Consider the following 27,917-nt stretch of genomic DNA (forward strand, 5'->3'; position numbering starts at 1 on the left):
CCGATGGCGAAACGCAGGAAGCGTTGATGCTCTGGTGCGATCGGCACATGGAGATACGCATCCCTGATGTCGATTGATGCTAGGAAGTCGCCTTGGGACATCGAAGCGATGACAGAGCGGAGAGATTCCATGCGAAACCGTCTGGTTCTCACATGTCTGTTGAGCAGTTTGAGGTCCAAAACGGGACGGAATGATCCGTCCTTTTTTGGCACCACGAACAAGTTGGAGTAAAAACCGCGACCACGTTCCTGAAGGGGAACGGGGATCACAACTCCTGTCTTCAGAGTGTTCACCGCCTGATGAAGTGCATCGGTTCGCTCGGGGGGCGGAGATGTTCTGAAAAAAACGAGTCGGAGGACGAGAGCTGAACTCTATCCTGTAACCGTGAGACAGAACGTGTCTCTCACCCATCGGTCTTGGACATGTGGCCACCAGGCGTCGCAAAAGCGGGAGAGCCTGCCACCGACCGAGGATGCGGTTTGGGGAGGCCGAAAGTCATGAGGAGGCCGCCTTGGAGACGGTGCCTCCGGCGGTCTTTGGAGGACGTGACTTAGACCGCCATGCAGAAGAGTTCCTCTGGCTCTTCTGTGGCCTGTTGGACGAGGAGGATTGGGATCTGGCTGAGGGCCGAAAGGACCGAAACCTCGCTTGAATTTTCCGTTGCTGAGGTCTGTTTGGTTTGGACTGGGGTAAGGACGAGTCCTTTCCCTTGGATTGCTTAATAATTTCATCCAATCGCTCGCCAAAAACGGTCGCCAGAGAATGGCAAACCGGTTAAGAACTTCTTGGAAGCAGAGTCTGCCTTCCATTCGCGTAGCCACATGGCCCTGCGGACTGCCACCGAATTGGCGGATGCTACCGCTGTACGGCTAGCAGAGTCCAGGACGGCATTCATGGCGTAGGATGAAAATACCGACGCCTGAGAAGTCAAAGACGCTACTTGCGGAGCAGAGGTACGTGTGACCGCATTAATCTCAGACAGACAAGCTGAGATAGCTTGGAGTGCCCACACGGCTGCAAAGGCCGGGGCAAAAGACGCGCCTGTGGCTTCATAGATGGATTTCATTAGGAGCTCTATCTGCCTGTCAGTGGCATCCTTGAGCGATGAACCGTCAGCCACTGATACTACGGATCTAGCCGCCAGTCTAGAGACTGGAGGATCCACCTTGGGACATTGAGCCCAACCCTTAACTACGTCAGAGGGGAAGGGGTAACGTGTGTCATTAAGGCGCTTAGTAAAGCGCTTGTCCGGAAAAGCTCTGTGCTTCTGGACCGCATCTCTGAAGTTGGAGTGATCGAAAAAAGCACTCCGTGTACGTTTGGGAAACCTAAACTGGTGTTTCTCCTGCTGTGAAGCCGACTCCTCTACAGGTGGAGTTGGGGGAGAAAGATCTAGCACCTGGTTGATGGACGCTATAAGGTCATTTACTATGGCGTCCCCTTCAGGTGTATCAAGATTGAGAGCAACGTCAGGGTCAGAGCCCTGGGCTGCGACCTCCGCTTCATCCTCCAGAGAGTCCTCAAGCTGAGACCCCGAACAGCGTGATGAAGACGGGGAAGATTCCCAGCGAGCCCGCTTAGCCGGTCTGGGACTGCGGTCCGTGCCGGAGTCCTCCACGTGATACCTAGGGGCCACCCCGGGAGCACGCTGCGGCGCAGACCGAGAGGGGCCTGGGGGCGATGATCCCGCAGTGCCCGGGGCCTGTGTAAGGGCCGGTCTGGACTGCAAGGCTTCTAGTATCTTAGCAGACCATTTGTCCATAGACTGAGCCATGGATTGTGAAAGTGACTCAGAGTTTCTCAGCTCAAACTGCAAACTCTGTCCCTGCCACCTGGACAGGGGAAGCCGGCGGTTCTACCTGAGCCGAGGGGCCCACCAGTGCCCGAGGCTCCGGCTGAGCGAGTGCCACAGGGCCCAAGCATTGCTCACAGTGAGGGTAGGTGGAACCTGCAGGTAGCATAGCCGCACAAGAGGTACAGGTTGCAAAATTACCCTGTGACTTGGCACCCTTGCTCCTTGTGAACGACATGCTGTTGTCTCCTAGGAGAGTGATCACTGAGGGTATATAGCCAAAAGCAAAACAATGCGGCCGAACAGAGAAAATGTATACATATATATATATATATATATATATATATATATATATATATATATATATATATATACACACTTCGGCACCCTAGGGGGACCAGCACCGGTGTGGCTTACCGACCGCCCAAAGCGGTGTGTGTCCACCAGATTCCCTGCCTTGGGTCTCCCAGAGCTGTAGCCAGAAGTCCTCCACCGGCAGAATGTGTTTAAAACATGGCTGCCGGCGTTCTCAGGGGAGGAGGGAGCCGTGAGCGGCGACTAATAAAGTGCGGGAATCTGGTGCCCCACAGTGATTAGTGAGGGGGGAGGAGGACACCTAAAGTGTGCTCCAGCCCTCACTGTCGACGTCAGGTCGACCGTCCCGCCCTTACCCCTGACTGGCAGGCCCGGGGGCGGGAGTTATGGCACTAGGCCGCATGAAGCCGGGGACTAAATTTAATACCGCGGCCGGCAAACAGGCGCGGTCGGCGCGGTAGTCCCGGTCGTCATAAAAATACAGCAGCCGCTGCAGCGTCTGAGATCAAGCGCTCCATGCACCGTCCCCAAGGGGACACAGAGTACCTTTAGATGCAGGGCCCTGTCTCTGATGATACCAAGTCTCCTGTCCGTCAGATTCCCACAGGGGCTGCGGAGGGAGCCCGGTCCCAGTGAATGGATGACCGGTTAGGATCCCACTTCTCCCAGAGCCTCTAAGGGATGGGGAAGGAAAACGGCATGTGGCTCCAGCCTTTGTACCCGCAATGGGTACCTCAACCTTAACAGCACCGCCGACTTAGTGGGGTGAGAAGGGAGCATGCCGGGGGCCCTCTTTTCTTCCATCCGATACAATCAGCAGCTGCTGCTGACTAAAATGGGAGCTCGAGTGAATGTGTGCCTCCTTCAACACAAAGCATAAAACTGAGGAGCCCGTGAGGCACGGGAGGGTGTATAGGCAGAGGGGAGGGTTTACACTTTTTAAAGTGTAATACTTTGTGTGGCCTCCGGAGGCAGAAGCTATACACCCAATTGTCTGGGTCTCCCAATGGAGCGACAAAGAAAATGAATTTTCACCTCCTTCCCCGCCCAGCAACATACATATACATAACATATTACGGCTGGGGGAAGGAGAGAGTATTCATTTTTCATTAACAAACGACCCAATCACTGACCCAAATATAAAATATCAGACATCCCCTGAAAATAAGCCTAGCACATTTTTTGGAAGCCACAAATAATGAGACACCTTATTTTCGGGTAAACAAGGTAACTAATCTTTTCTTTATGTCCGACGAGATAAGCGACATCCTTCTTAAGGTGGTGTCACACACAGCGACGGCGTCGCTGCTACGTCACTATTTTCTGTGACGTAGCAACGACGTCCCATCACTGTCGCTGTGTGTGACATCCAGCAACGACCTGGCCCCTGCTGTGAGGTCGCCGCTCGTTGCTGAATGTCCTGCTTCATTTTTTGCTCGTTGCTCTCCCGCTGTGAAGCACACATCGCTGTGTTTGACAGCGAGAGAGTGACAAACTGAAGCGAGCAGGGAGCCGGCGTCTGTCAGCCTGCGGTAAGCTGTAACCATGGTAAACATCGGGTAACCAAGAAGCCCTTTCCTTGGTTACCCGATATTTACCTTCATTACCAGCGTCCGCCGCTCTCACGCTGCCTGTGCTGCCGGCTCCCTGCACGCCAGAGTACACGTCGGGTAAATAAGCAAGGGTTTGCTTATTAACCTGATGTGTACTCTGGCATGCAGGGAGCCAGCGCTAAGTGGTGTGCACTGGTAACCAATGCAAATATCGGGTAACCAAACCCTTGGTTACCCGATATTTACCTTAGTTACCAAGCGCAGCACCGCTTCCACCCACGCTTGCTGGCTGGGGGCTGGTCGCTGGTGAGATCTGCCTGTTTGACAGCTCACCAGCGACCATGTAACGACGCAGCAGCGATCCTGATAAGGTCAGGTCGCCCGTCGTGATCGCTGCTGCATCGCTGTGTGTGAACCCAGCATTACAATCCTAGGTCTTGGCTGTGAGACAACTGGCTGCAGCAGGAGCCTCCCCCTTATGTTAATTACATTCCCCCTCCAATCTGAACATTGAACTTATCAGCATGAGGTCTGATTAAACAAAATATGCAGAAAACATAACAATTGAACATGTAATACATAAAGTTACTTCTATTAATAAAACAAAACATCTCTATAATAATATTGATCTAAAAGCCTCAATATTGAATAAAGAAAACTTATTCTACCTGCCAAATGTTTCAAACCTCTCAATAAGAAATCTTATCTACATAACGGAGAAGACTCGCCTATATCAGCCTAAAAATGAAAAACTGCTTGGATCTTGCAACAGATGGTATTTATATTAACTTAATAAAATTGGACTGAGATCATTGATTTTTTCTACAATACTGATGTTGACGCATATAAAAACAAACCTGATGTTTATACCACGTATGCTCAGAGATTATACCTTCTCATAGTGCATACATGGTAACCAGGACCTTCTCTCCTTTGCTCTTCCTCCTCCCCCAAATCCTTACCAATCATTTCTTCATTAAAGAGAACCTGTCAGGTGCAATATGCACCCTGGACCACGAGCAGTTCTGGGTGTATATTGCTAATCCCTGCCTAACTGTCCCTGTATCTAGTACCAGAAACAAACCGATTTTTAGAAAAATTATTTCTAAAGATCGTTTCTTATATGCCAATGAGGCCAGGGACTAGTCGCAAGGGCGTGAGTTCCCTTGGCTGGTCGGCCCACATAGCATGTTAGCAGACCCGCAGGAGCGTGCTAACATGCTAATGAACGAGCAGATATGCCGCACATAGCTCAGTCGTGATGGAAGCCGGCGGAGAATGGATGCGCACGATCCGGAGTGCCTGGGAGCTTCCGATCATTCGCAGAATAGCTCACTGAAGCAGGTAAGCTTATACCCGGCATCAATTTTAGTGGGCATGATTGGAAGTCCAGGGGACTCTGGATCATGCGCAGTGCACATCCATCCTCCGCTGGCATGATGAAGAGTGAGGTATGTGCATGTCACTGCGCGTTCATTAGCATGTTAGTACTCGCTGCGCGTTCATTATCATGTTGCATGTTAGTAGGCCCACAGGAGAGTGCTAACATGCTATGTGGACTGGCTAGCCAAAGGGAACTCACGCCCTTGGGACTAGTCCATGCACTTATTAGCATAAAAGAAATGATCTTTAGAAATACTTTTTCTAAAGATCTCTTTATCTATGCTAGTGTATACATGGACGGTTAGGCAGGGATTAGCAATTGTACCCAGAACTGCTCGTGTTTCTGGGTGCATATTGCACCTGACAGGTTCCCTTTAAATGAATATGGATTGAGGAGTTTTACCTTGAACTCTATCACTTGTTACGTTCTAAAGAAGGGAATTTTGTTTACTTACCGTAAATTCCTTTTCTTCTAGCTCCAATTGGGAGACCCAGACAATTGGGTGTATAGCTTATGCCTCCGGAGGCCACACAAAGTATTACACTAAAAGTGTAAAGCCCCTCCCCTTCTGCCTATACACCCCCCGTGCATCACGGGCTCCTCAGTTTTGGTGCAAAAGCAAGAAGGAGGAAAAAATTATAAATTGGTTTAAAGTAAATTCAATCCGAAGGAATATCGGAGAACTGAAACCATTCAACATGAACAACATGTGTACACAAAGAACAACAGCCCGAAGGGAACAGGGGCGGGTGCTGGGTCTCCCAATTGGAGCTAGAAGAAAAGGAATTTACGGTAAGTAAACAAAATTCCCTTCTTCTTTGTCGCTCCATTGGGAGACCCAGACAATTGGGACGTCCAAAAGCAGTCCCTGGGTGGGTAAATAATACCTCATAATGGAGCCGTAAACGGCTCCGTCCTACAGGTGGGCAACCGCCGCCTGAAGGACTCGCCTACCTAGGCTGGCATCTGCCGAAGCATAGGTATGCACCTGATAGTGTTTCGTGAAAGTGTGCAGGCTCGACCAGGTAGCCGCCTGACACACCTGCTGAGCCATAGCCTGGTGCCGCAAGGCCCAGGACGCCCCCACGGCCCTGGTAGAATGGGCCTTCAGCCCTGAGGGAACTGGAAGCCCCGAGGAACGATAAGCTTCGAGAATTGGTTCCTTGATCCACCGAGCCAGGGTTGATTTGGAAGCTTGTGACCCTTTACGCTGGCCAGCGACAAGGACAAAGAGTGCATCCGAGCGGCGCAGGGGCGCCGTACGAAAAATGTAGAATCTGAGTGCTCTCACCAGATCTAACAAGTGCAAATCCTTTTCACATTGGTGAACTGGATGAGGACAAAAAGAGGGTAAGGAGATATCCTGATTGAGATGAAAAGGGGATACCACCTTAGGGAGAAATTCCGGAACCGGACGCAGAACCACCTTGTCCTGGTGAAACACCAGGAAAGGGGCTTTGCACGACAATGCTGCCAGTTCAGACACTCTTCGAAGTGAAGTGACTGCTACTAGGAAGACCACTTTCTGCGAAAGGCGTGAGAGAGAAATATCTCTCATTGGCTCGAACGGTGGTTTCTGAAGAGCCATCAGCACCCTGTTCAGATCCCAGGGTTCTAACGGACGCTTGTAAGGAGGGACGATGTGACAAACCCCCTGCAGGAACGTGCGTACCTGTGGAAGTCTGGCTAGGCGCTTCTGAAAAAACACAGAGAGCGCAGAGACTTGTCCCTTAAGGGAGCCGAGCGACAAACCCTTTTCCAATCCGGATTGAAGGAAGGACAGAAAAGTGGGCAAGGCAAATGGCCAGGGAGAAAACGCCTGAGCAGAGCACCACGACAGGAATATCTTCCACGTCCTGTGGTAGATCTTGGCGGACGTTGGTTTCCTAGCCTGTCTCATAGTGGCAATGACCTCTTGAGAAAACCCTGAAGACGCTAGGATCCAGGACTCAATGGCCACACAGTCAGGTTGAGGGCCGCAGAATTCAGATGGAAAAACGGCCCTTGAGACAGCAAGTCTGGTCGGTCTGGTAGTGCTCACGGTTGGCCGACCGTGAGATGCCACAGATCCGGGTACCACGACCTCCTCGGCCAGTCTGGAGCGACGAGGATGGCGCGGCGGCAGTCGGCCCTGATCTTGCGTAACACTCTGGGCAACAGTGCCAGAGGAGGAAACACATAAGGGAGTTGAAACTGCGACCAATCCTGAACTAAGGCGTCTGCCGCCAGAGCTCTGTGATCTTGAGACCGTGCCATGAATGTCGGGACCTTGTTGTTGTGCCGGGACGCCATTAGGTCAACGTCCGGCATGCCCCAGCGGCAACAGATCTCCTGAAACACGTCCGGGTGAAGGGACCACTCCCCTGCGTCCATGCCCTGGCGACTGAGAAAGTCTGCTTCCCAGTTTTCTACGCCCGGGATGTGAACTGCGGATATGGTGGAGGCTGTGGCTTCCACCCACAGTAGAATCCGCCGGACTTCCTGGAAGGCTTGACGACTGCGTGTGCCGCCTTGGTGGTTGATGTATGCCACCGCTGTGGAGTTGTCCGACTGAATTCGGATCTGTTTGCCTTCCAGCCACGGCTGGAACGCCTTTAGGGCAAGATACACTGCCCTTATCTCCAGAACATTGATCTGAAGGGAGGACTCTGTCTGAGTCCAAGTACCCTGAGCCCTGTGGTGGAGAAAGACCGCTCCCCACCCTGACAGGCTCGCGTCCGTCGTGACCACCGCCCAGGATGGGGGCAGGAAGGATTTCCCTTTCGACAGAGAACTGGGGAGAAGCCACCACTGAAGGGAAGCCTTGGCTGCCCGCGAAAGGGAGACGTTCCTGTCGAGGGACGTCAATTTCCTGTCCCATTTGCGGAGAATGTCCCATTGAAGTGGGAGCAGATGAAACTGCGCAAAAGGGACTGCCTCCATTGCTGCTACCATCTTCCCTAGGAAGTGCATGAGGCGCCTCAGGGGGTGTGACTGGCCTTGAAGGAGAGATTGCACCCCTGTCTGTAGTGAACGCTGTTTGTTCAGCGGAAGCTTCACTATCGCTGAGAGAGTATGAAACTCCATGCCAAGATATGTCAGAGATTGGGCCGGTGTCAGATTTGACTTTGGAAAATTGATGATCCACCCGAAACTCTGGAGAGTCTCCAGAGCAATGTTCAGGCTGTGTTGGCATGCCCCTTGAGAGGGTGCCTTGACAAGCAGATCGTCTAAGTAAGGGATCACCGAGTGTCCCTGAGAGTGTAGGATTGCCACCACTGTTGCCATAACCTTGGTGAAGACCCGTGGGGCTGTCGCCAGGCCAAAAGGCAGTGCCACGAACTGAAGGTGTTCGTCCCCTATGGCGAAACGCAGGAAGCGCTGATGCTCTGGTGCAATCGGTACGTGGAGATAAGCATCTTTGATGTCGATTGATGCCAGGAAATCTCCTTGGGACATTGAGGCGATGACGGAGCGGAGCGATTCCATCCGGAACCGCCTGGTTTTCACATGCTTGTTGAGCAGTTTTAGGTCCAGAACAGGACGGAAGGATCCGTCCTTTTTTGGTACCACGAACAAGTTGGAGTAAAAACCGTGACCCCGTTGCTGAAGAGGAACAGGGATCACCACTCCTTCCGCCTTCAGAGTGCACACCGCCTGCAGAAGAGCATCGGCTCTCTCGGGGGGCGGAGATGTTCTGAAGAAACGAGTCGGAGGACGAGAGCTGAACTCTATCCTGTAACCTTGAGATAGAATGTCTCTCACCCATCGGTCTCTTACCTGTGGCAGCCAGGCGTCGCAAAAGCGGGAGAGCCTGCCACCGACCGAGGATGCGGTTTGAGGAGGCCGAAAGTCATGAGGAGGCCGCTTTGGGAGCGGTGCCTCCGGCGGTCTTTTTAGGACGTGACTTAGACCGCCATGAATCGGAGTTCCTCTGATCTTTCTGAGGCCTTTTGGACGAGGAGAATTGAGACCTGGCCGCGGTCCGAAAGGACCGAAACCTCGATTGTACCTTCCGTAGTTGAGGTCTGTTTGGTTTGGACTGGGGTAAGGACGAAGGGAATTTTGTTACTTACCGTAAATTCCTTTTCTTCTAGCTCTTATTGGGAGACCCAGACGATTGGGGTATAGCTACTGCCCTCCGGAGGCCACACAAAGCACTACACTAAAAAGTGCAAGGCCCCTCCCCTTCTGGCTATACCCCCCCCGTGGTATCACGGGTACTCCAGTTTTAGTGCCAAAGCAAGAAGGAGGAAGCCAATAACTGGTTTAAACAAATTAACTCCGAGAAACATCGGAGAACTGAAAAAACCGTTCAACATGAACAACATGTGTACCCGCAAACAACAAAAAAATCCCGAAGGACAACAGGGCGGGTGCTGGGTCTCCCAATAAGAGCTAGAAGAAAAGGAATTTACGGTAAGTAACAAAATTCCCTTCTTCTTCAGCGCTCTATTGGGAGACCCAGACGATTGGGACGTCCAAAAGCTGTCCCTGGGTGGGTAAAGAAATACCTCATGTTAGAGCTGCAAAAAACAGCCCTCCCCTACGGGGATGTCACTGCCGCCTGCAGGACTCTTCTACCTAAGCTGGCATCCGCCGAAGCATAGGTATGCACCTGATAATGCTTGGTGAAAGTGTGCAGACTGGACCAGGTTGCTGCCTGGCACACCTGTTGAGCCGAAGCCTGGTGACGTAATGCCCAGGACGCACCCACGGCTCTGGTTGAGTGGGCTTTTAGCCCTGAAGGAACCGGAAGCCCCGCAGAGCGGTAGGCCTCTAGAATTGGTTCTTTGATCCATCGAGCCAGGGTGGCTTTAGAAGCCTGCAATCCCTTGCGCGGACCAGCGACAAGGACAAAAAGTGCATCGGAACGGCGTATGGGCGCCGTTCGGGAGATGTAGATTCTGAGTGCTCTCACCAGATCTAGCAAACGTAAGTCCTTTTCATACCGGTGAACCGGATGAGGGTAAAAGGAAGGCAAGGATATATCCTGATTAAGATGAAACGAGGATACGACCTTAGGGAGAAACTCCGGAATGGGGCGCAGCACTACCTTGTCCTGGTGGAACACCAGGAAAGGAGCCTTGGATGACAAAGCTGCCAGCTCAGACACTCGCCGAAGCGATGTGATCGCGACAAGAAACGCCACTTTCTGTGACAGTCGAGAAAAGGAAACGTCCTTTAGAGGCTCGAAGGGCGGCTTTTGCAGAGCAACAAGTACTCTGTTCAGATCCCATGGATCTAACGGCCGCTTGTACGGGGGCACAATATGACAGACCCCCTGTAGGAACGTGCGCACCTTAGGAAGACGTGCTAGACGCTTCTGAAAAAACACAGACAGTGCCGAGACTTGCCCTTTAAGGGAACTGAGCGACAAGCCCTTTTCCAACCCCGATTGCAGGAAGGAAAGAAAGGTGGGCAATGCAAATGGCCAAGGGGATACTCTCTGTGCAGAGCACCAAGATAAGAAAATCTTCCACGTCCTGTGGTAGATCTTAGCAGACGTTGACTTCCTAGCCTGTCTCATTGTGGCTACGACTCCTTGAGATAATCCTGCAGACGCTAGGATCCAGGACTCAATGGCCACACAGTCAGGTTCAGGGCCGCAGAATTCTGATGGAAAAACGGCCCTTGGGACAGTAAGTCTGGTCGGTCTGGCAGTGACCACGGTCGACCGACCGTGAGATGCCACAGATCCGGATACCACGATCTCCTCGGCCAGTCTGGGGCGACGAGTATGACGCGGCTGCAATCGGATCTGATCTTGCGTAACACTCTGGGCAAGAGTGCCAGAGGTGGGAAGACGTATGGGAGCCGGAACTGCGACCAATCTTGAACTAATGCGTCTGCCGCCAGAGCTCTTTGATCGCGCGACCTCGCCATGAATGCCGGGACCTTGTTGTTGTGCCGGGACGCCATTAGGTCGACGTCCGGCACTCCCCATCGGCGACAGATTTCCTGAAACACGTCCGGGTGAAGGGACCATTCCCCTGCGTCCATGCCCTGGCGACTGAGGAAGTCTGCTTCCCAGTTTTCTACGCCGGGGATGTGAACTGCGGATATGGTGGAGGCCGTGGCTTCCACCCACATCAGAATCCGCCGGACTTCCTGGAAGGCTTGCCGACTGCGTGTCCCCCCTTGGTGGTTGATGTATGCCACCGCTGTGGAGTTGTCCGACTGAATTCGGATCTGCCTTCCTTCCAGCCACTGCTGGAAGGCTAGTAGGGCAAGATACACTGCTCTGATTTCCAGAACATTGATCTGAAGGGTGGACTCCTGCGGAGTCCACGTCCCCTGAGCCCTGTGGTGGAGAAACACTGCTCCCCACCCTGACAGACTCGCATCTGTCGTGACCACTGCCCAGGATGGGGGCAGGAAGGATCTTCCCTGAGACAATGAGGTGGGAAGGAGCCACCATTGTAGAGAGTCCTTGGCCGTCTGGGAAAGAGAGACTTTCCTGTCCAGGGACGTTGACTTCCCGTCCCATTGGCGGAGAATGTCCCATTGAAGTGGGCGCAGATGAAACTGCGCAAAGGGAACTGCTTCCATGGCTGCCACCATCTTCCCGAGGAAGTGCATGAGGCGCCGTAAGGGGTGCGACTGGCCCTGAAGGAGGGATTGCACCCCTGTCTGTAGTGACCGCTGCTTGTTCAGCGGAAGCTTCACTCTCGCTGCTCGAGTATGGAACTCCATGCCAAGATACGTTAGTGACTGTGTCGGAGACAGATTCGACTTTGGAAAGTTGATGATCCATCCAAACGTCTGTAGAGTCTCCAGTGTAGCATGTAGACTGAGTTGGCATGCCTCTTGAGAGGGTGCCTTGACAAGTAGATCGTCTAGGTAAGGGATCACCGAGTGTCCCTGAGAGTGCAAGACTGCTACCACTGCCGCCATGACCTTGGTGAAAACCCGTGGGGCTGTCGCCAGACCGAATGGCAGAGCTACGAACTGAAGATGTTCGTTTCCTATCACAAAACGTAGAAAACGTTGATGTTCTGTAGCAATTGGCACGTGGAGATAAGCATCTTTGATGTCTATTGAGGCAAGGAAGTCTCCTTGAGACATTGAGGCCACGACAGAGCGGAGGGTTTCCATCCGGAACCGCCTGGCGTGCACATGTTTGTTGAGCAGCTTTAGATCCAGAACAGGACGGAACGAGCCGTCCTTTTTTGGAACCACAAAGAGATTGGAGTAAAACCCTCGCCCTTGTTCCTGAGGCGGTACAGGAACCACTACTCCTTCCGCTCTTAGGGAGTCCACCGCCTGCAGCAGGGCATCTGCTCGGTCTGGATGTGGGGAGGTTCTGAAGAACCGAGCTGGAGGACGAGAACTGAACTCGATTCTGTACCCGCGCGACAAAATGTCTGTCACCCACCGGTCTTTGACCTGTGACATCCAAATGACGGAAAAGCGGGAGAGCCTGCCCCCGACCGGAGATGCGGAGGGGGGGAGCTGGAAGTCATGAGGTGGCCGCTTTGGAAGCGGTTCCTCCATTTGCTTTCTTGGGGCGCGCGTGAGCCCGCCAGGAATCTGAGCTTCTTTGCGTCCTCTGAGTCCCTTTGGACGAGGAGAATTGTGTCTTGCCCGAACCTCGAAAGGACTGAAACCTCTGCTGCCACTTTTTCTGCTGAGGTTTGCTTGTTCTGGGCTGGGGTAAAGAAGAGTCTTTACCCTTGGACTGTTTAATGATGTCAGCCAATGGTTCGCCAAACAGTCTATCTCTAGATAAAGGCAGGCTGGTTAAACATTTTTTGGAACCAGCATCTGCTTTCCAGTCCTTTAACCACAAGGCTCTGCGCAAAACTACCGAATTGGCGGACGCCATTGAGGTGCGGCTGGTAGATTCTAGGACCGCATTGATAGCGTAAGACGCGAACGCGGACATCTGCGAGGTAAGGGACGCCACTTGCGGCACCGCTGGATGTATGACAGCATCCACTTTTGCTAAACCAGCTGAAATAGCTTGGAGTGCCCATACGGCTGCGAATGCTGGAGCAAACGACGCGCCGATAGCTTCATAGACAGATTTTAACCAAAGGTCCATCTGTCTGTCATTGGCATCCTTAAGTGAAGCGCCATCCTCCACTGCAACTATGGATCTAGCTGCAAGTTTGGAAATCGGGGGGTCAACTTTTGGACACTGGGTCCAGCGCTTGACCACATCAGGGGGAAAAGGAAAACGTGTATCCTTAGAACGTTTAGAGAAACGCCTTTCTGGATGAGCGTCGTGTTTCTGGATTGACTCTCTGAAGTCAGAGTGATCCAAGAAAGCACTTAATTTACGCTTGGGATAGAGGAAACGAAACTTCTCCTGCTCTGCAGCTGCCTCCTCTGCAGAAGGAGCTGGGGGAGAAATATCCAACAGTCTATTGATGGCTGAGATAAGATCGTTTACCATGGCGTCCCCATCCGGGGTATCCAGATTGAGAGGGGTTCCAGGATAAGACTCCTGATCACTCTCATCAGACGCATCACAGGGAGACTGATTGCGCTGAGACCCTGAGCAGTGTGATGACGTTGAGGGTCTTTCCCAGCGAGCTCGCTTAGGGTGGCTGGGGCTATCATCTGAGTCATAATACTCAGCCTGTGAAGCCGGGGACCCCCTTGCAGTCTGGATTAAATCTAACTGAGGGGGATTAGAGGACAGAGACCTCGCCGTGTCCATAGACTGAGCCCCAGGCATGGATTGCAAAGTTTCAAGGATTTTTGCCATAGTCACAGACATATTATCCGCAAAAACTGCAAAGTCTGTCCCTGACACCGGGGCAGGACTTACAGGCGTCTCAGCCTGGGTCACTATCTCTCCTGACTCCGGCTGGCGAAGCAGCACCGGATCTGAGCATTGCACACAATGGGGGTCCTTGGAGCCTGCTGGTAGAGCAGCCCCACATGCAGCACACGCAGTGTACACAGCCCTAGCCTTGGCAGCCTTGCGTTTTGCGGATGACATGTTGCTGCCTCCTCAGAGTGATCTGGGTATACAGCCAGGAAGCGACCTCACAGTGCAAGCAATAAGGAAATATATATATGTCCAGTGACACAGTACACTAATACACACTGAGGCACTAGAGGGGCCAGCTGAAAAGCCGCTTACCGCCCGCTTAAGAGCGGGTGTGTGATCTCCAAAGCCCCCTAGTCCAGGTCTCCCAGAGCCTTGCGTCCTTCCTCCAGCCAGACATGCATGTAATGGCTGCCGGCGTCCTGAGAGAGGAGGGGGGGCGGGCCCTGGGCGTTCCTGGCTAAGAGCGGGAAGCCTGCTTCCCTCTGTGCCTAGTGAGAGGGCTGGAGCATGTAAATCAGGCTCCAGCCCTCGTCGCTGCCGTGAAACAGCGTCTCTCCCCTACCCTGATTGACAGGGTGGGGGCGGGAACGAATCGGAGCTGCCGGCGTCCTAGGCCGCAAAAGCCGGGGACTAGATTTATAAACGCCACCGCCGTAAAAGCGCGGTCGGCGTGTCCCCGGCGAACTAAAAGTCACAGCAGCGCCGCCGGTCCAGCGGGGGTCGGCGCTGCGTTCCCACACACAGAAAAAAGTCCCCCAGTTAAACTGTAGGAACACTAGCTCTAGCGTTACGGTCCCCGGCGCACTACAACACCCAGCCAGCCCGGAGTGTGTCTGTGCCTGCCGGGGACACAGAGTACCTGTATGATGCAGGGCCATGTCCCTGATGGTACTCCTGCTCGGCATCCACCAGGTTCTATGGGTCTGTGGATGGAGCCCGGCGTCAGAGCTTTGAGGCCGGCAGGATCCCACTTCCACAGAGCCCTACAAGGGGATGTGGAAGGAAAACAGCATGTGGGGCTCCAGCCTCTGTACCAGCAATAGGTACCTCAACCTTACAACACCATCAACGGGTGAGAAGGGAGCATGCTGGGGGCCCTATATGGGCCCTCTTTTCTTCCATCCGAAATAGTCAGCAGCTACTGCTGACTAAAATCTGTGGAGCTATGCGTGGATGTCTGACCTCCTTCGCACAAAGCTTGAAAACTGGAGTACCCGTGATACCACGGGGGGGTATAGCCAGAAGGGGAGGGGCCTTGCACTTTTTAGTGTAGTGCTTTGTGTGGCCTCCGGAGGGCAGTAGCTATACCCCAATCGTCTGGGTCTCCCAATAGAGCGCTGAAGAAGAGTCCTTTCCCTTGGATTGTTTAATGATTTCATCCAATCGCTCACCAAACAAGCGGTCGCCAGACAATGGCAAACCGGTTAAGAACTTTTTGGAAGCAGAGTCTGCCTTCCATTCACGTAGCCACATGGCCCTGCGGACTACCACCGAATTGGCGGATGCTACCGCCGTACGGCTCGCAGAGTCCAGGATAGCATTAATGGCGTAGGACGCAAACGCCGACGCCTGAGAGGTTAAGGACACGACTTGCGGGGCAGATGTACGAGTGACTGTATTAATCTGCGCCTGACAAGCTGAGATAGCTTGGAGTGCCCATACGGCTGCGAATGCTGGAGCAAAAGACGCGCCGATAGCTTCATAGATGGATTTCAACCATAGTTCCATCTGTCTGTCAGTGGCATCTTTGAGCGAAGCCCCATCTTCCACTGCAACTATGGATCTAGCCGCCAGTCTAGAGATTGGAGGATCCACCTTAGGACACTGAGTCCAGCCCTTGACAACATCAGGGGGGGAAGGGATAACGTGTATCCTTAAGGCGCTTGGAAAAACGCTTGTCTGGACAATCTCGGTTTTTCTGGACTGCTTCCCTGAAGTCAGAGTGATCCAGAAACGTACTCAATGTACGCTTGGGAAACCTGAAACGGAATTTCTCCTGAGAAGCTGACTCCTCAATTGTAGGAGCTGGGGGAGAAATATCCAACACCTGATTGATGGTCGCTATCAGGTCATTCACTATGGCGTCACCTTCAGGTGTATCTAGGTTGAGAGCGGCTTCAGGATCAGAATCCTGATCTGTTACCTCCGCTTCATCCTCCAGAGAGTCCTCCTGCTGAGACCCTGAACAGTGTGATGAGGTGGAGGGAATTTCCCAGCGAGCCCGCTTAGGCGGCCTGGGACTGCGGTCCGTGTCAGAGACCTCACCCTGGGACCTATGGGTCAGCCCAGGGGCACTTTGCTGTTCCAATTGAGGGGGACCTGGGGTCAAAGATTGAACAGTGCCCGGGGCCTGAATCACCGGTCTGGACTGTAAGGCTTCTAGTATTTTAGCAGACCATCTATCCATACTCTCAGACAGTTTGTCAGCAAAAGCTGCAAACTCCGTCCCTGTCACCTGGACAGTGGTAGCAGGTGGTTCCACCTGGGCCACCAGTAGCAGAGGCTCCGGCTGAGTAAGTGCCACAGGGGCCGAGCATTGCACACAATGAGGGTCAGTGGAACCTGCCGGTAGTATAGCTGCACATGAGGTACAGGTTGCAAAGTACGCCTGTGCTTTGACACCCTTGCTTTTTGCGGACGACATGCTGTTGTCTCCTCTGAGAACAATCCAGGAGGGTATATAGCCAAAAATCAACAGAGCGACCGTACAGTGCAAATGTATAGCCTATAAATATATATACACTTCGGCACTCAGTGGGGCCAGCACCACAGGTGCTGCTTACCGACCGCTCAGAGCGGTTGTGTGATCACCAGATTCCCTGCCTGGGTCTCCCTGTGTTGTCTCTCCTCTCCAGCGTCTGAATCGCTGACAGGAATGGCTGCCGGCGTTCTGTGGGGAGGAGGGGACCGTGGGCGTGCCCAAGAAAGTGCGGGAATCTAGTGCCCCAGTGTACTGAGTGAGGGGGGAGGAGGATACTAATGTATGCTCCAGCCCTCAGCGCTGACGATCTGTGCAGCGTCCCGCCCTTCCCCTGACTGGCAGGCCTGTGGGCGGGAATATGCGATACTAGGCCGCAGAAGCCGGGGACTAAAGTTATAAGCGCGGCCGGCAATAAGCGCGGCCGCGCGGTAGTCCCCGGCGCACTAACACACCCAGCAGTGCTGCAATGTGTATGGCACAAGCGCTCCATGCGCGGTCCCCACGGGGACACAGAGTACCTCACAGTAGCAGGGCCTTGTCCCTGACGATACCCGGCTCCTATCCAGCAGATTCCCCAGGGGCTGCAGAGGGAGCACGGTCCCCGTGCCTGGAGACCGATTCGGATCCCACTTCACCCAGAGCCCATAAGGGATGGGGAAGGAAAACAGCATGTGGCTCCTGCCTGTGTACCCGCAATGGGTACCTCAACCTTAACAACACCGCCGACAAAGTGGGGTGAGAAGGGAGCATGCTGGGGGCCCTGTTATGGGCCCTCTTTTCTTCCATCCGACATAGTCAGCAGCTGCTGCTGACTAAGCTGTGGAGCTATGCGTGGATGTCAGCCTCCTTCGCACAAAGCATGAAAACTGAGGAGCCCGTGATGCACGGGGGGTGTATAGGCAGAAGGGGAGGGGCTTTACACTTTTAGTGTAATACTTTGTGTGGCCTCCGGAGGCATAAGCTATACACCCAATTATCTGGGTCTCCCAATGGAGCGACAAAGAAGAAGGGAATTTTGTTACTTACCGTAAATTCCTTTTCTTCTAGCTCCTATTGGGAGACCCAGACGATTGGGTGTATAGCACTGCCTCCGGAGGCCACACAAAGCATTACACTAAAAAGTGTAAGGCCCCTCCCCTTCTGGCTATACACCCCCCGTGGGATCACGGGCTCATCAGTTTTAGTGCTAAAGCAAGAAGGAGGAAAGCCAATAACTGGTTTAAACAAATTCACTCCGAAGTAACATCGGAGAACTGAAAACCGTTCAACATGAACAACATGTGTACCCGAACAAAACCAACAATCCCGAAGGACAACAGGGCGGGTGCTGGGTCTCCCAATAGGAGCTAGAAGAAAAGGAATTTACGGTAAGTAACAAAATTCCCTTCTTCTTCGGCGCTCCATTGGGAGACCCAGACGATTGGGACGTCCAAAAGCAGTCCCTGGGTGGGTAAAGAAATACCTCATGTTAGAGCTGCAAAGACAGCCTTCCCCTACGGGGAGGTAACTGCCGCCTGCAGGACTCTTCTACCTAGGCTGGCGTCCGCCGAAGCATAGGTATGCACCTGATAATGTTTGGTGAAAGTGTGCAGACTCGACCAGGTAGCTGCCTGGCACACCTGTTGAGCCGTAGCCTGGTGTCGTAATGCCCAGGACGCACCCACGGCTCTGGTAGAGTGGGCCTTCAGCCCTGATGGAACCGGAAGCCCAGCAGAACGGTAGGCTTCAAGAATTGGTTCTTTGATCCATCGAGCCAGGGTGGCTTTGGAAGCCTGCGACCCTTTGCGCTTACCAGCGACAAGGACAAAGAGTGCATCAGAGCGGCGCAGGGGCGCCGTGCGGGAAATGTAGATTCTGAGTGCTCTCACCAGATCTAACAAATGTAAATCCTTTTCATACCGAAGAACTGGATGAGGACAAAAGGAAGGCAAGGAGATATCCTGATTAAGATGAAAAGAGGATACCACCTTAGGGAGAAACTCCTGAATGGGGCGCAGCACTACCTTGTCCTGGTGGAACACCAGGAAGGGAGCCTTGGATGACAGCGCTGCTAGCTCAGACACTCTCCGAAGAGACGTGACCGCCACTAGAAAGGCCACTTTCTGTGAGAGACGAGAAAGTGAAACATCCCTCAGAGGCTCGAAGGGCGGCTTCTGGAGAGCAACTAGTACCCTGTTTAGATCCCATGGATCTAACGGCCGCCTGTACGGAGGGACGATATGACAAACCCCCTGCAGGAACGTGCGCACCTGAGAAAGTCGTGCTAGACGCTTCTGAAAAAACACGGATAGTGCCGAGACTTGCCCTTTAAGGGAGCCGAGCGACAAGCCCTTTTCCAACCCAGATTGCAGGAAGGAAAGAAAAGTAGGTAACGCGAATGGCCAGGGGGATACTCCCTGTGCAGAGCACCAGGATAAGAAAATCCTCCACGTTCTGTGGTAGATCTTAGCAGAAGTGGACTTCCTAGCCTGTCTCATGGTGGCAACGACTCCTTGGGATAATCCTGAAGACGCTAGGATCCAGGACTCAATGGCCACACAGTCAGGTTCAGGGCCGCAGAATTCCGATGGAAAAACGGCCCTTGGGACAGTAAGTCTGGTCGGTCTGGTAGTGTCCACGGTTGGCCGACCGTGAGATGCCACAGATCCGGGTACCACGACCTCCTCGGCCAGTCTGGGGCGACGAGTATGACGCGGCTGCAATCGGATCTGATCTTGCGTAGCACTCTGGGCAAGAGTGCCAGAGGTGGGAACACATAAGGGAGCCGGAACTGCGACCAATCTTGCACTAAGGCGTCTGCCGCCAGAGCTCTTTGATCGCGAGACCGCGCCATGAACGTCGGGACCTTGTTGTTGTGCCGCGACGCCATTAGGTCGACGTCCGGCACCCCCCAGCGGCGACAGATTTCCTGAAACACGTCCGGGTGAAGGGACCATTCCCCTGCGTCCATACCCTGGCGACTGAGGAAGTCTGCTTCCCAGTTTTCTACGCCCGGGATGTGAACCGCTGATATGGTGTATGCTCTGTCCTCCACCCACAACAGAATCCGCCGGACTTCCTGGAAGGCTTGCCGACTGCGTGTCCCTCCTTGGTGGTTGATGTATGCCACCGCTGTGGAGTTGTCCGACTGAATTCGGATCTGCTTTCCTTCCAGCCACTGCTGGAAGGCTAGTAGGGCAAGATACACTGCCCTGATTTCCAGAACATTGATCTGAAGGGTGGACTCCTGCTGAGTCCACGTCCCTTGAGCCCTGTGGTGGAGAAAAACTGCTCCCCACCATGACAGACTCGCGTCTGTCGTGACCACTGCCCAGGATGGGGGTAGGAATGATCTTCCCTGTGATAATGAGGTGGGAAGAAGCCACCATTGCAGAGAGTCCTTGGCCGTCTGGGAAAGGGAGACTTTCCTGTCCAGGGAAGTTGACTTCCCGTCCCATTGGCGGAGAATGTCCCATTGAAGTGGGCGCAGATGAAACTGTGCAAACGGGACTGCCTCCATTGCTGCCACCATCTTCCCTAGGAAGTGCATGAGGCGCCTTAAGGAGTGCGACTGACCATGAAGGAGAGACTGTACCCCTGTCTGTAGTGACCGCTGCTTGTCCAGCGGAAGCTTCACTATCGCTGAGAGAGTATGAAACTCCATGCCAAGATACGTTAGTGATTGAGTCGGTGACAGATTTGACTTTGAAAAGTTGATGATCCACCCGAAAGTCTGGAGAGTCTCCAGCGCAACATTCAGGCTGTGTTGGCATGCCTCTTGAGAGGGTGCTTTGACAAGTAGATCGTCCAAGTAAGGGATCACCGAGTGTCCCTGGGAGTGCAAGACTGCTACCACTGCCGCCATGACCTTGGTGAAAACCCGTGGGGCTGTCGCCAGACCAAATGGCAGAGCTACGAACTGGAGATGTTCGTCTCTTATCACAAAACGTAGAAAACGTTGGTGCTCTGTAGCAATCGGCACGTGGAGATAAGCATCTTTGATGTCTATTGATGCAAGGAAATCTCCTTGAGACATTGAGGCAATGACGGAGCGGAGGGATTCCATCCGGAACCGCCTGGCGTTCACATGCTTGTTGAGCAGCTTTAGGTCCAGAACAGGACGGAACGAGCCGTCCTTTTTTGGAACCACGAAGAGATTGGAGTAAAAACCTTGCCCTTGTTCCTGAGGCGGTACAGGAACCACTACTCCTTCCGCTCTTAGGGAGTCCACCGCCTGCAGCAGGGCATCTGCTCGGTCTGGATGTGGGGAGGTTCTGAAGAACCGAGCTGGAGGACGAGAACTGAACTCGATTCTGTACCCGCGCGACAAAATGTCTGTCACCCACCGGTCTTTGACCTGTGACATCCAAATGACGGAAAAGCGGGAGAGCCTGCCCCCGACCGGAGATGCGGAGGGGGGGAGCTGGAAGTCATGAGGTGGCCGCTTTGGAAGCGGTTCCTCCGGTTGCTTTCTTGGGACGTGAGTGAGCCCGCCAGGAATCTGAGCCCCTTTGCTCCTTCTGAGTCCCTTTGGACGAGGAGAATTGGGCCTTGCCGGAGCCTCGAAAGGACCAAAACCTCGACTGCCACCTCCTTTGTTGAGGTTTGCTTGATCTGGGCTGGGGTAAGGAGGAGTCTTTACCCTTGGACTGTTTAATGATTTCAGCCAATTGCTCACCAAACAGTCTGTCTACAGATAGTGGCAAGCTGGTTAAACATTTTTTGGAAGCAGAATCCGCTTTCCATTCTTTTAACCACAAGGCTCTGCGCAAAACCACCGAGTTGGCAGACGCCATTGAGGTACGGCTCGTAGAGTCCAGGACAGCGTTGATAGCATAGGTCGCAAACGCAGACATTTGCGAAGTTAAGGACTCCACTTGCGGCACTGCTGGACGTATGATAGAGTCCACCTGTGCCAGACCAGCTGAAATAGCTTGGAGTGCCCACACGGCCGCGAATGCAGGAGCAAACGACGCGCCGATAGCTTCATAGACAGATTTCAACCAAAGGTCCATCTGTCTGTCATTGGCATCTTTAAGTGAAGCCCCATCCTCCACTGCAACTATGGATCTAGCCGCAAGCCTGGAGATTGGGGGATCCACCTTTGGACACTGGGTCCAGCGTTTGACCACGTCAGGGGGAAAGGGATAACGTGTATCCTTAAGACGTTTGGAGAAACGCTTGTCTGGATAAGCATGGTGTTTCTGGACTGATTCTCTGAAGTCAGCGTGGTCCAGAAAAGTACTCAGTTTACGCTTGGGATACCTGAAATGGAACTTCTCCTGCTGTGCAGCTGCCTCTTCTGCTGAAGGGGCTGGGGGAGAAATATCCAACAGTCTATTGATGGCCGCTATAAGGTCATTTACCATGGCGTCACCATCAGGAGTATCCAGATTGAGAGCGGTTTCAGGATTAGACTCCTGATCACCCTCCTCTGTCTCATCATGCAGAGACTCTTCTCGCTGAGACCCTGATCCGCGTGATGACGTGGAGGGTCTCTCCCAGCGAGCTCGCTTAGGCTGCCTGGGACTGTGATCTGAGTCAGAGCCTTCAGCCTGAGATGCCTGGGACCCCCTTGAAGCACGGATTAACTCCAACTGAGGGAGACCGGGGAACATTGACGCAGCAGTGTCCATGGTCTGAGTAACTGGCCTGGCCTGCAAGGTCTCTAGGATTTTTGTCATAGTGACAGACATCTTGTCAGCAAAAACTGCAAACTCTGTCCCCGTCACCGGGACAGGGTTCACCGGTGACTCTGCCTGGGCCACTACCACCATAGACTCCGGCTGACGAAGTGGCACAGGGACCGAACATTGCACACAATGGGGGTCATTGGAACCTGCCGGTAGATCAGCCCCACAAGCGGCACAAGTAGCGTATACAGCCTGTGTCTTGGCACCCTTGCGTTTTGCGGATGACATGTTGTCGTCTCCTCAGAGCAATATAGGGTATACAGCCAAGAAGCGACCTTACAGTGCAATATATATATATATATATGGTATAGAGAAAAAAATACACCAATATAACACTGGGGCACTAGTGGGGCCAGCACTAATGTGCTGCTTACCGCCCGCTTAACGCGGGTGTGTGGTCGCCAGAAATCCCTTGTCTGGGTCTCCCAGAGCCTGTGTCCGTTCTCCAGCCAGACTGCATGTAGGAATGGCTGCCGGCGTCCTGTGGAGAGGGGCGGGCCCTGGGCGTGTGCAGACAAAGTGCGGGAAACCTGCGCCCCACTGTGCTCAGTGAGAGGGCTGGAGTATGTAAATAAGACTCCAGCCCTCGGCGCTGACTATCGTACAGCGTCTCTCCCTTGCCCTGATTGACAGGGTGGGGGCGGGAACGAAGCGGAGCTAGGCCGCAAAAGCCGGGGACTAGATTTATAAGCGCCGCCGTCGTAAAAGCACGGTCGGCGCTAAGTCCCCGGCGCACCACAAGTCTCAGCCGCGCCGCCGCTCCAGGGGCGGCCGGCGCGGCAGTCCCCAACACAAAAAGTCCCTCAGAGAAACTGCAGTGACTGTAACCCCAGCGCACAGCGCTACTGTCCCCGGCGCACTAGCACACCCAGCAAGTCTGGAGTGTGCGCGGCCTGTCCATACGGGGACACAGAGTACCTGAATGTTGCAGGGCCTTGTCCCTGAACGGTACCCAGCTCCGTATCCAGCAGGTTCTACGGGTCTGTGGATGGAGCCCGGCCTCAGGGCTTGGGGGCCGGTAAGATCCCACTTCCTCAGAGCCCCTCAGGGGGATGGGGAAGGAAAACAGCATGTGGGCTCCAGCCTCCGTACCCACAATGGGTACCTCAACCTTAACAAACACCGCCAATAGGAATGGGGTGAGAAGGGAGCATGCTGGGGGCCCTAGTATGGGCCCTCTTTTCTTCCATCCGATATAGTCAGCAGCTACTGCTGACTAAACAGTGGAGCTATGCGTGGATGTCTGACCTCCTTCGCACAAAGCTTGAAAACTGATGAGCCCGTGATCCCACGGGGGGTGTATAGCCAGAAGGGGAGGGGCCTTACACTTTTTAGTGTAATGCTTTGTGTGGCCTCCGGAGGCAGTGCTATACACCCAATCGTCTGGGTCTCCGAATGGAGCGCCGAAGAAATATAAGTATATATACAAAAGAAACATGCAGGAAATCCTGCCGAATGAGAAATTGTTGCTTTTTTTTTAACATTAATTTCAAGGTTAAGTTTTCTTTTCGACCACAATGATAACCTAAATCTATGCCCCATCAGTATATTTAATACTAAAGGGCTTCTATGAGACAAAAGAAGAACACACACACATCTACAACACATCCACAACACATCCGGTACCTAGCTCAGGCGGTTTCTCCTCCAGAACACTGGCACTCGCACTTTCTTCTGGCGGCGGTTCCGTATCGGGTTGAGGGGTCACATCTTCCTTTTCTTCGTGTGGTATCGGAGTCTCCGGCCTCTCGGGTTCATTTTCTGTCACCTGATGCTCAATTTGAGTGACACCCTCTTCCTCCTGAGGGACCGGGGACTCTTGCGGGGTCTGCTCAGGGACTGGCTTCTCCTCGGGGGATTTTTCAGCTGCAGGCTTCTCAGAAGAAGGGACGGAGGCAGGGGCTGCAAACTTCTCGTTTAGTCGCTTTAGCTTCTCTGCACAGGCAGCCATCCTCTGCTCTTCCATCCGCTTCTCCTCTGCCTCGCGTCTCTTACGGGCTCGTTCCACCGCAGCAGAAAGTTCGGCTTGCTGTCTACGTCTCTGCTTCCATATCTCATCCTCACTGGGCCGAGACTGTAAAGGAGCCGGTCTAGTTGGTGCCCCAGGGCGGCTCTGCTGCGGATGCTATAACATGTAAAGAAGTTTACACATGGTTATTCTGTCTTAATGAAAAAAAAATAAATTAAAAAATACTGCAGTAAATAGAGAAAATAATTCGTTTAGTCCCAATAGTACAATCCATAACCTAAGTTAATATTTAAAGGAAATTCGTCAGCTGGTTATTGCTATATAAACCAATAGTAGCATGAGGAAGGGACAGAGAACCTGATTCCGGTCATGTATCAGTTTACTGGGTGCAGCAGTTATGACAATCAGTTTTCAACACTTACAATACAGCAGAGCTTGGTCGTTGAGATTTGAATAAACACACATACCACTTATTAGCAGCTTTCAGCATAGTGATAAAGCTACTAACCAGGGCTGAAATCGTGGTTTGACTAGGAGGCCAATTTTCTTGTAATGATTATCTCCTGCTGATAAAACACAGATTGTACTGAAACAACAAATTACAGTCTAGTAAGTGACATTCCTGGAATCAGTCTCTGCCCCTACATCATGCTGCCTTCAGGCTACACAGAAATCTGGTGACAGATTCCCTTTAAAGATATATTCTATTTAAAGTGGCTTTGTCACCAAAAACCCTCATGGCGATCTAGTCATTGTCGAGCTCATTAACAGCACTAGTTGGATTTGTGCTTTTAAAAATGATTATTTTCATTTTAGACGGAATAAGGTCCGTACAGCAGGGCTGTGGAGTCGGAGTCGGAGCTCATTTTGGTGGAGTCGGAGTCGGTATAAAATGCACCGACTCCGACTCCTAAAATATATAATAAATTGGGGACAGGAGTGCAATGCAGAATGTGCTGAATATTTTACTAAATAATAACATTTAGTATAATGCTTATATTTAAGTGAAACATTTATTGTAGTACAATGTGAACATCAGACATTTAATTGTTTTTATGATACAATAATCAAGATATTTGGATAGAACATAAAATATTTATTGGAATACAACTTTAGAACACAAAAAACTAATAAATTGTAAATATGTAAAATATATATATATATATATATATATATATATATACACAGTGTATATACACACACAAGATATATATGTAATCTACTGTATATTACATAGTGTATTACATATTTACAATTTATTACAGTTTTTTGTGTTCTAAAGTTGTATTCCAATAAATATATTTTATGTTCTATCCAAATATCTTGATTATTGTATCATAAAAATTATTAAATGTCTGATGTTCACATACACATATTCATGTACTACAATAAATTTTTCACCTAACTATAAGCAATATATGTAGGAGTCGGAGCCGGAGTCGGAGTCGGTGCAAGAGAATTTGAGGAGTCGGAGTCGAAGGTTTGGCTTACCGACTCCACAGCCCTGCCGTACAGCTGTCAGTGCTGCTCCAGGAACAGTGTCTTACAGGATCGACCCGAGTACTGGCTCATAAAGTATTGTTCTTTACTACACCTCATTTCTTCCTATTCGTACAATCTGATCAAGCTGCTTAACCCCTTCATGACCCATGACGTAGATACCAGTCATGGATCGTGTGAGGTTAATCCCTGCCCCCTGCAGCAGGCAGGCCGCACGCACATATCAGCTGATTTCAACAGCTGACGTGTGTGCCTGCTAGTCGCGAGTGAAATTGCTTCTACCCGCGACTATTAACCCCTTACATCTCGCTGCCAAAATCTAGCAGCGAGATGCATATGCGCACCGCCATTATGCTGACTTACCCCCGCTCCCATCGGAAGTCACATGATGTGATCACTTGACTTCTGGTGGTTGCCATGGTAGCACACGGTCATGTGATGACGCCTGTAGCTAACATGAGTCACTTGCTCTCAATGCCGGAATACAGCCAGTATTGAAAGTAAAGCAGCATATCTGCAGATCGCAGATCTCAGCTCTGTAGCCGTGATCTGGAGATATGGCAAAGCGATAAGATTGGTGATCCACATAGTCTCCTAGGGGAACTAGTAAAATAAAAAAAAAAAAATTAAAAAAATAAAAAGTTCAAATCACCCCCATTTCACCCACATTGAAAATTAAAGGGTTAAAAAAAATACACATATTTAGTATTGCCGCGTTCAGAAATGCCTGATCAAAATATAAAATCAATCTGATCAGTAAATGGCGTAGCAGCAAAAAGAATTTCAAACGCCAAAATTAAGTTTTTTGGTTGCTGCAAAATTTGCACAAAATACAATAATGGGCGATCAAAACGTATCACCTGCGCAAAAATGGTATCGTTAAAAACGTCTGCTTGAGATGCAAAAAGTAAGCCATCACTGAGCCACAGATTAAAAAAATGAGAACGCTACGTGTTTCGGAAAATGGCGCAAAACGTGCGCCACTTTTTTTGGGCACACTTGAATTTTTTTAACCCCTTAAAAACTATTGTGCGATCACACTTATTTTGAAGTTTTTCCAAACTTAAATTTTTTTTGCTCTTTTCTAGTACACTATATGGTAAAACTTATGGTTTCATTTAAAACTACAACTCCTCTCGCAAAAAAACTAGCCCTCGTATGGCGAGAATGGCGGAAAAATAAAAAAGTTACGGCTCTCGGAAGAAAAAAACTGAAAACCGCAAAATGCCTGGGGGCTGAAGGGGTTAAACATGGCACAATGCTACGGAAATTGCATCTTCTACTGCGCATGTACAAGATTGCAGCAGGATAGTGAAAAGTGCTCATCAATCCAGCCAGGTGGGGAGAGAAACGTTTGCACCCCTTAATACTCTAGGACTGAAACAAAGATACACAGCAAGATTAAAAATGACAAATGTTCACCAAGGATGACATTCTCCTTTTGGGAAGGACAGGGAGACACAGACACAGAGATATATATATATAGAATATATATATATATATATATATATATATATCTATATATATAATTGCCTTATTCTGTCTGTCTGTCTGTCATGCTCCAAAATTGTGTCCTTACGGTGACATTGTGTCCTTACGGTGACACAAAGCTGATTGGCCGCTGGGCTCGCCATGGCCCCGCCCCCCCACACGGATTGGCCGCTCGCCCAGGCTGCGCCCCCACACGGATTGGCCAGCCGCTCGCCCAGGCTCCGCCCCCCCCCACAGATTGGCCTCTCGCCCCGGCACCCTGCAGGCATTGGCAATTCGGCCACGCCACGCCCCGCCCCCCTCACGCAATGCACGCTAGCTCTGGCCCCGCCCCCTCCCCCCCCCCGCGCATTCCCCGAACTGACACGGCTGTCACGGAGGTGAGTACTGTACTAACCCCACCCCCTACGAGGATCACATGGCCAGAAGCATGTGGTATCTCCGAATGTTGTGAGTATAAGCGCGTATGTGCGATATCGTCAGTGTCTGTGTGTGTGAGTGTATGCGATCGGGTGAGTGTGAGTGTATGCGATCGGGTGTGTGTGAGTGTATACGATCGGGTGTGTGTGAGTGTATGCGATCGGGTGTGTGTGACTGTATGCGATCGGGTGTGTGTCAGTGTATGGGATCGGGTGTGTGTCAGTGTATGGGATCGGGTGTGTGTGAGTGTATGCGATCGGGTGTGTGTGAGTGTATGCGATCGGGTGTGTGTGAGTGTATGCGATCGGGTGTGTGTGAGTGTATGCGATCGGGTGTGTGTGAGTGTATGCGATCGG

General features: G+C 51.9%; 1 protein-coding gene across 4 annotated transcripts in view; it reads right to left on the reverse strand.

The window, feature by feature from the left end:
- The window catches only part of PRRC2C (proline rich coiled-coil 2C), a 344,519-nt gene that overhangs the window by 159,218 nt on the left and 157,384 nt on the right, over positions 1-27,917 (reverse strand). For all 4 annotated transcript variants that reach the window (XM_075322243.1, XM_075322246.1, XM_075322244.1 and 1 more), the window contains exon 12: positions 23,808-24,306. In XM_075322243.1, the coding sequence (XP_075178358.1) occupies positions 23,808-24,306 (499 nt within the window). The remainder of the gene's footprint in view (positions 1-23,807; positions 24,307-27,917) is intronic.

Source organism: Anomaloglossus baeobatrachus, chromosome 8, assembly GCF_048569485.1.
Source record: "Anomaloglossus baeobatrachus isolate aAnoBae1 chromosome 8, aAnoBae1.hap1, whole genome shotgun sequence".
NCBI lineage: Eukaryota > Metazoa > Chordata > Amphibia > Anura > Aromobatidae > Anomaloglossus > Anomaloglossus baeobatrachus.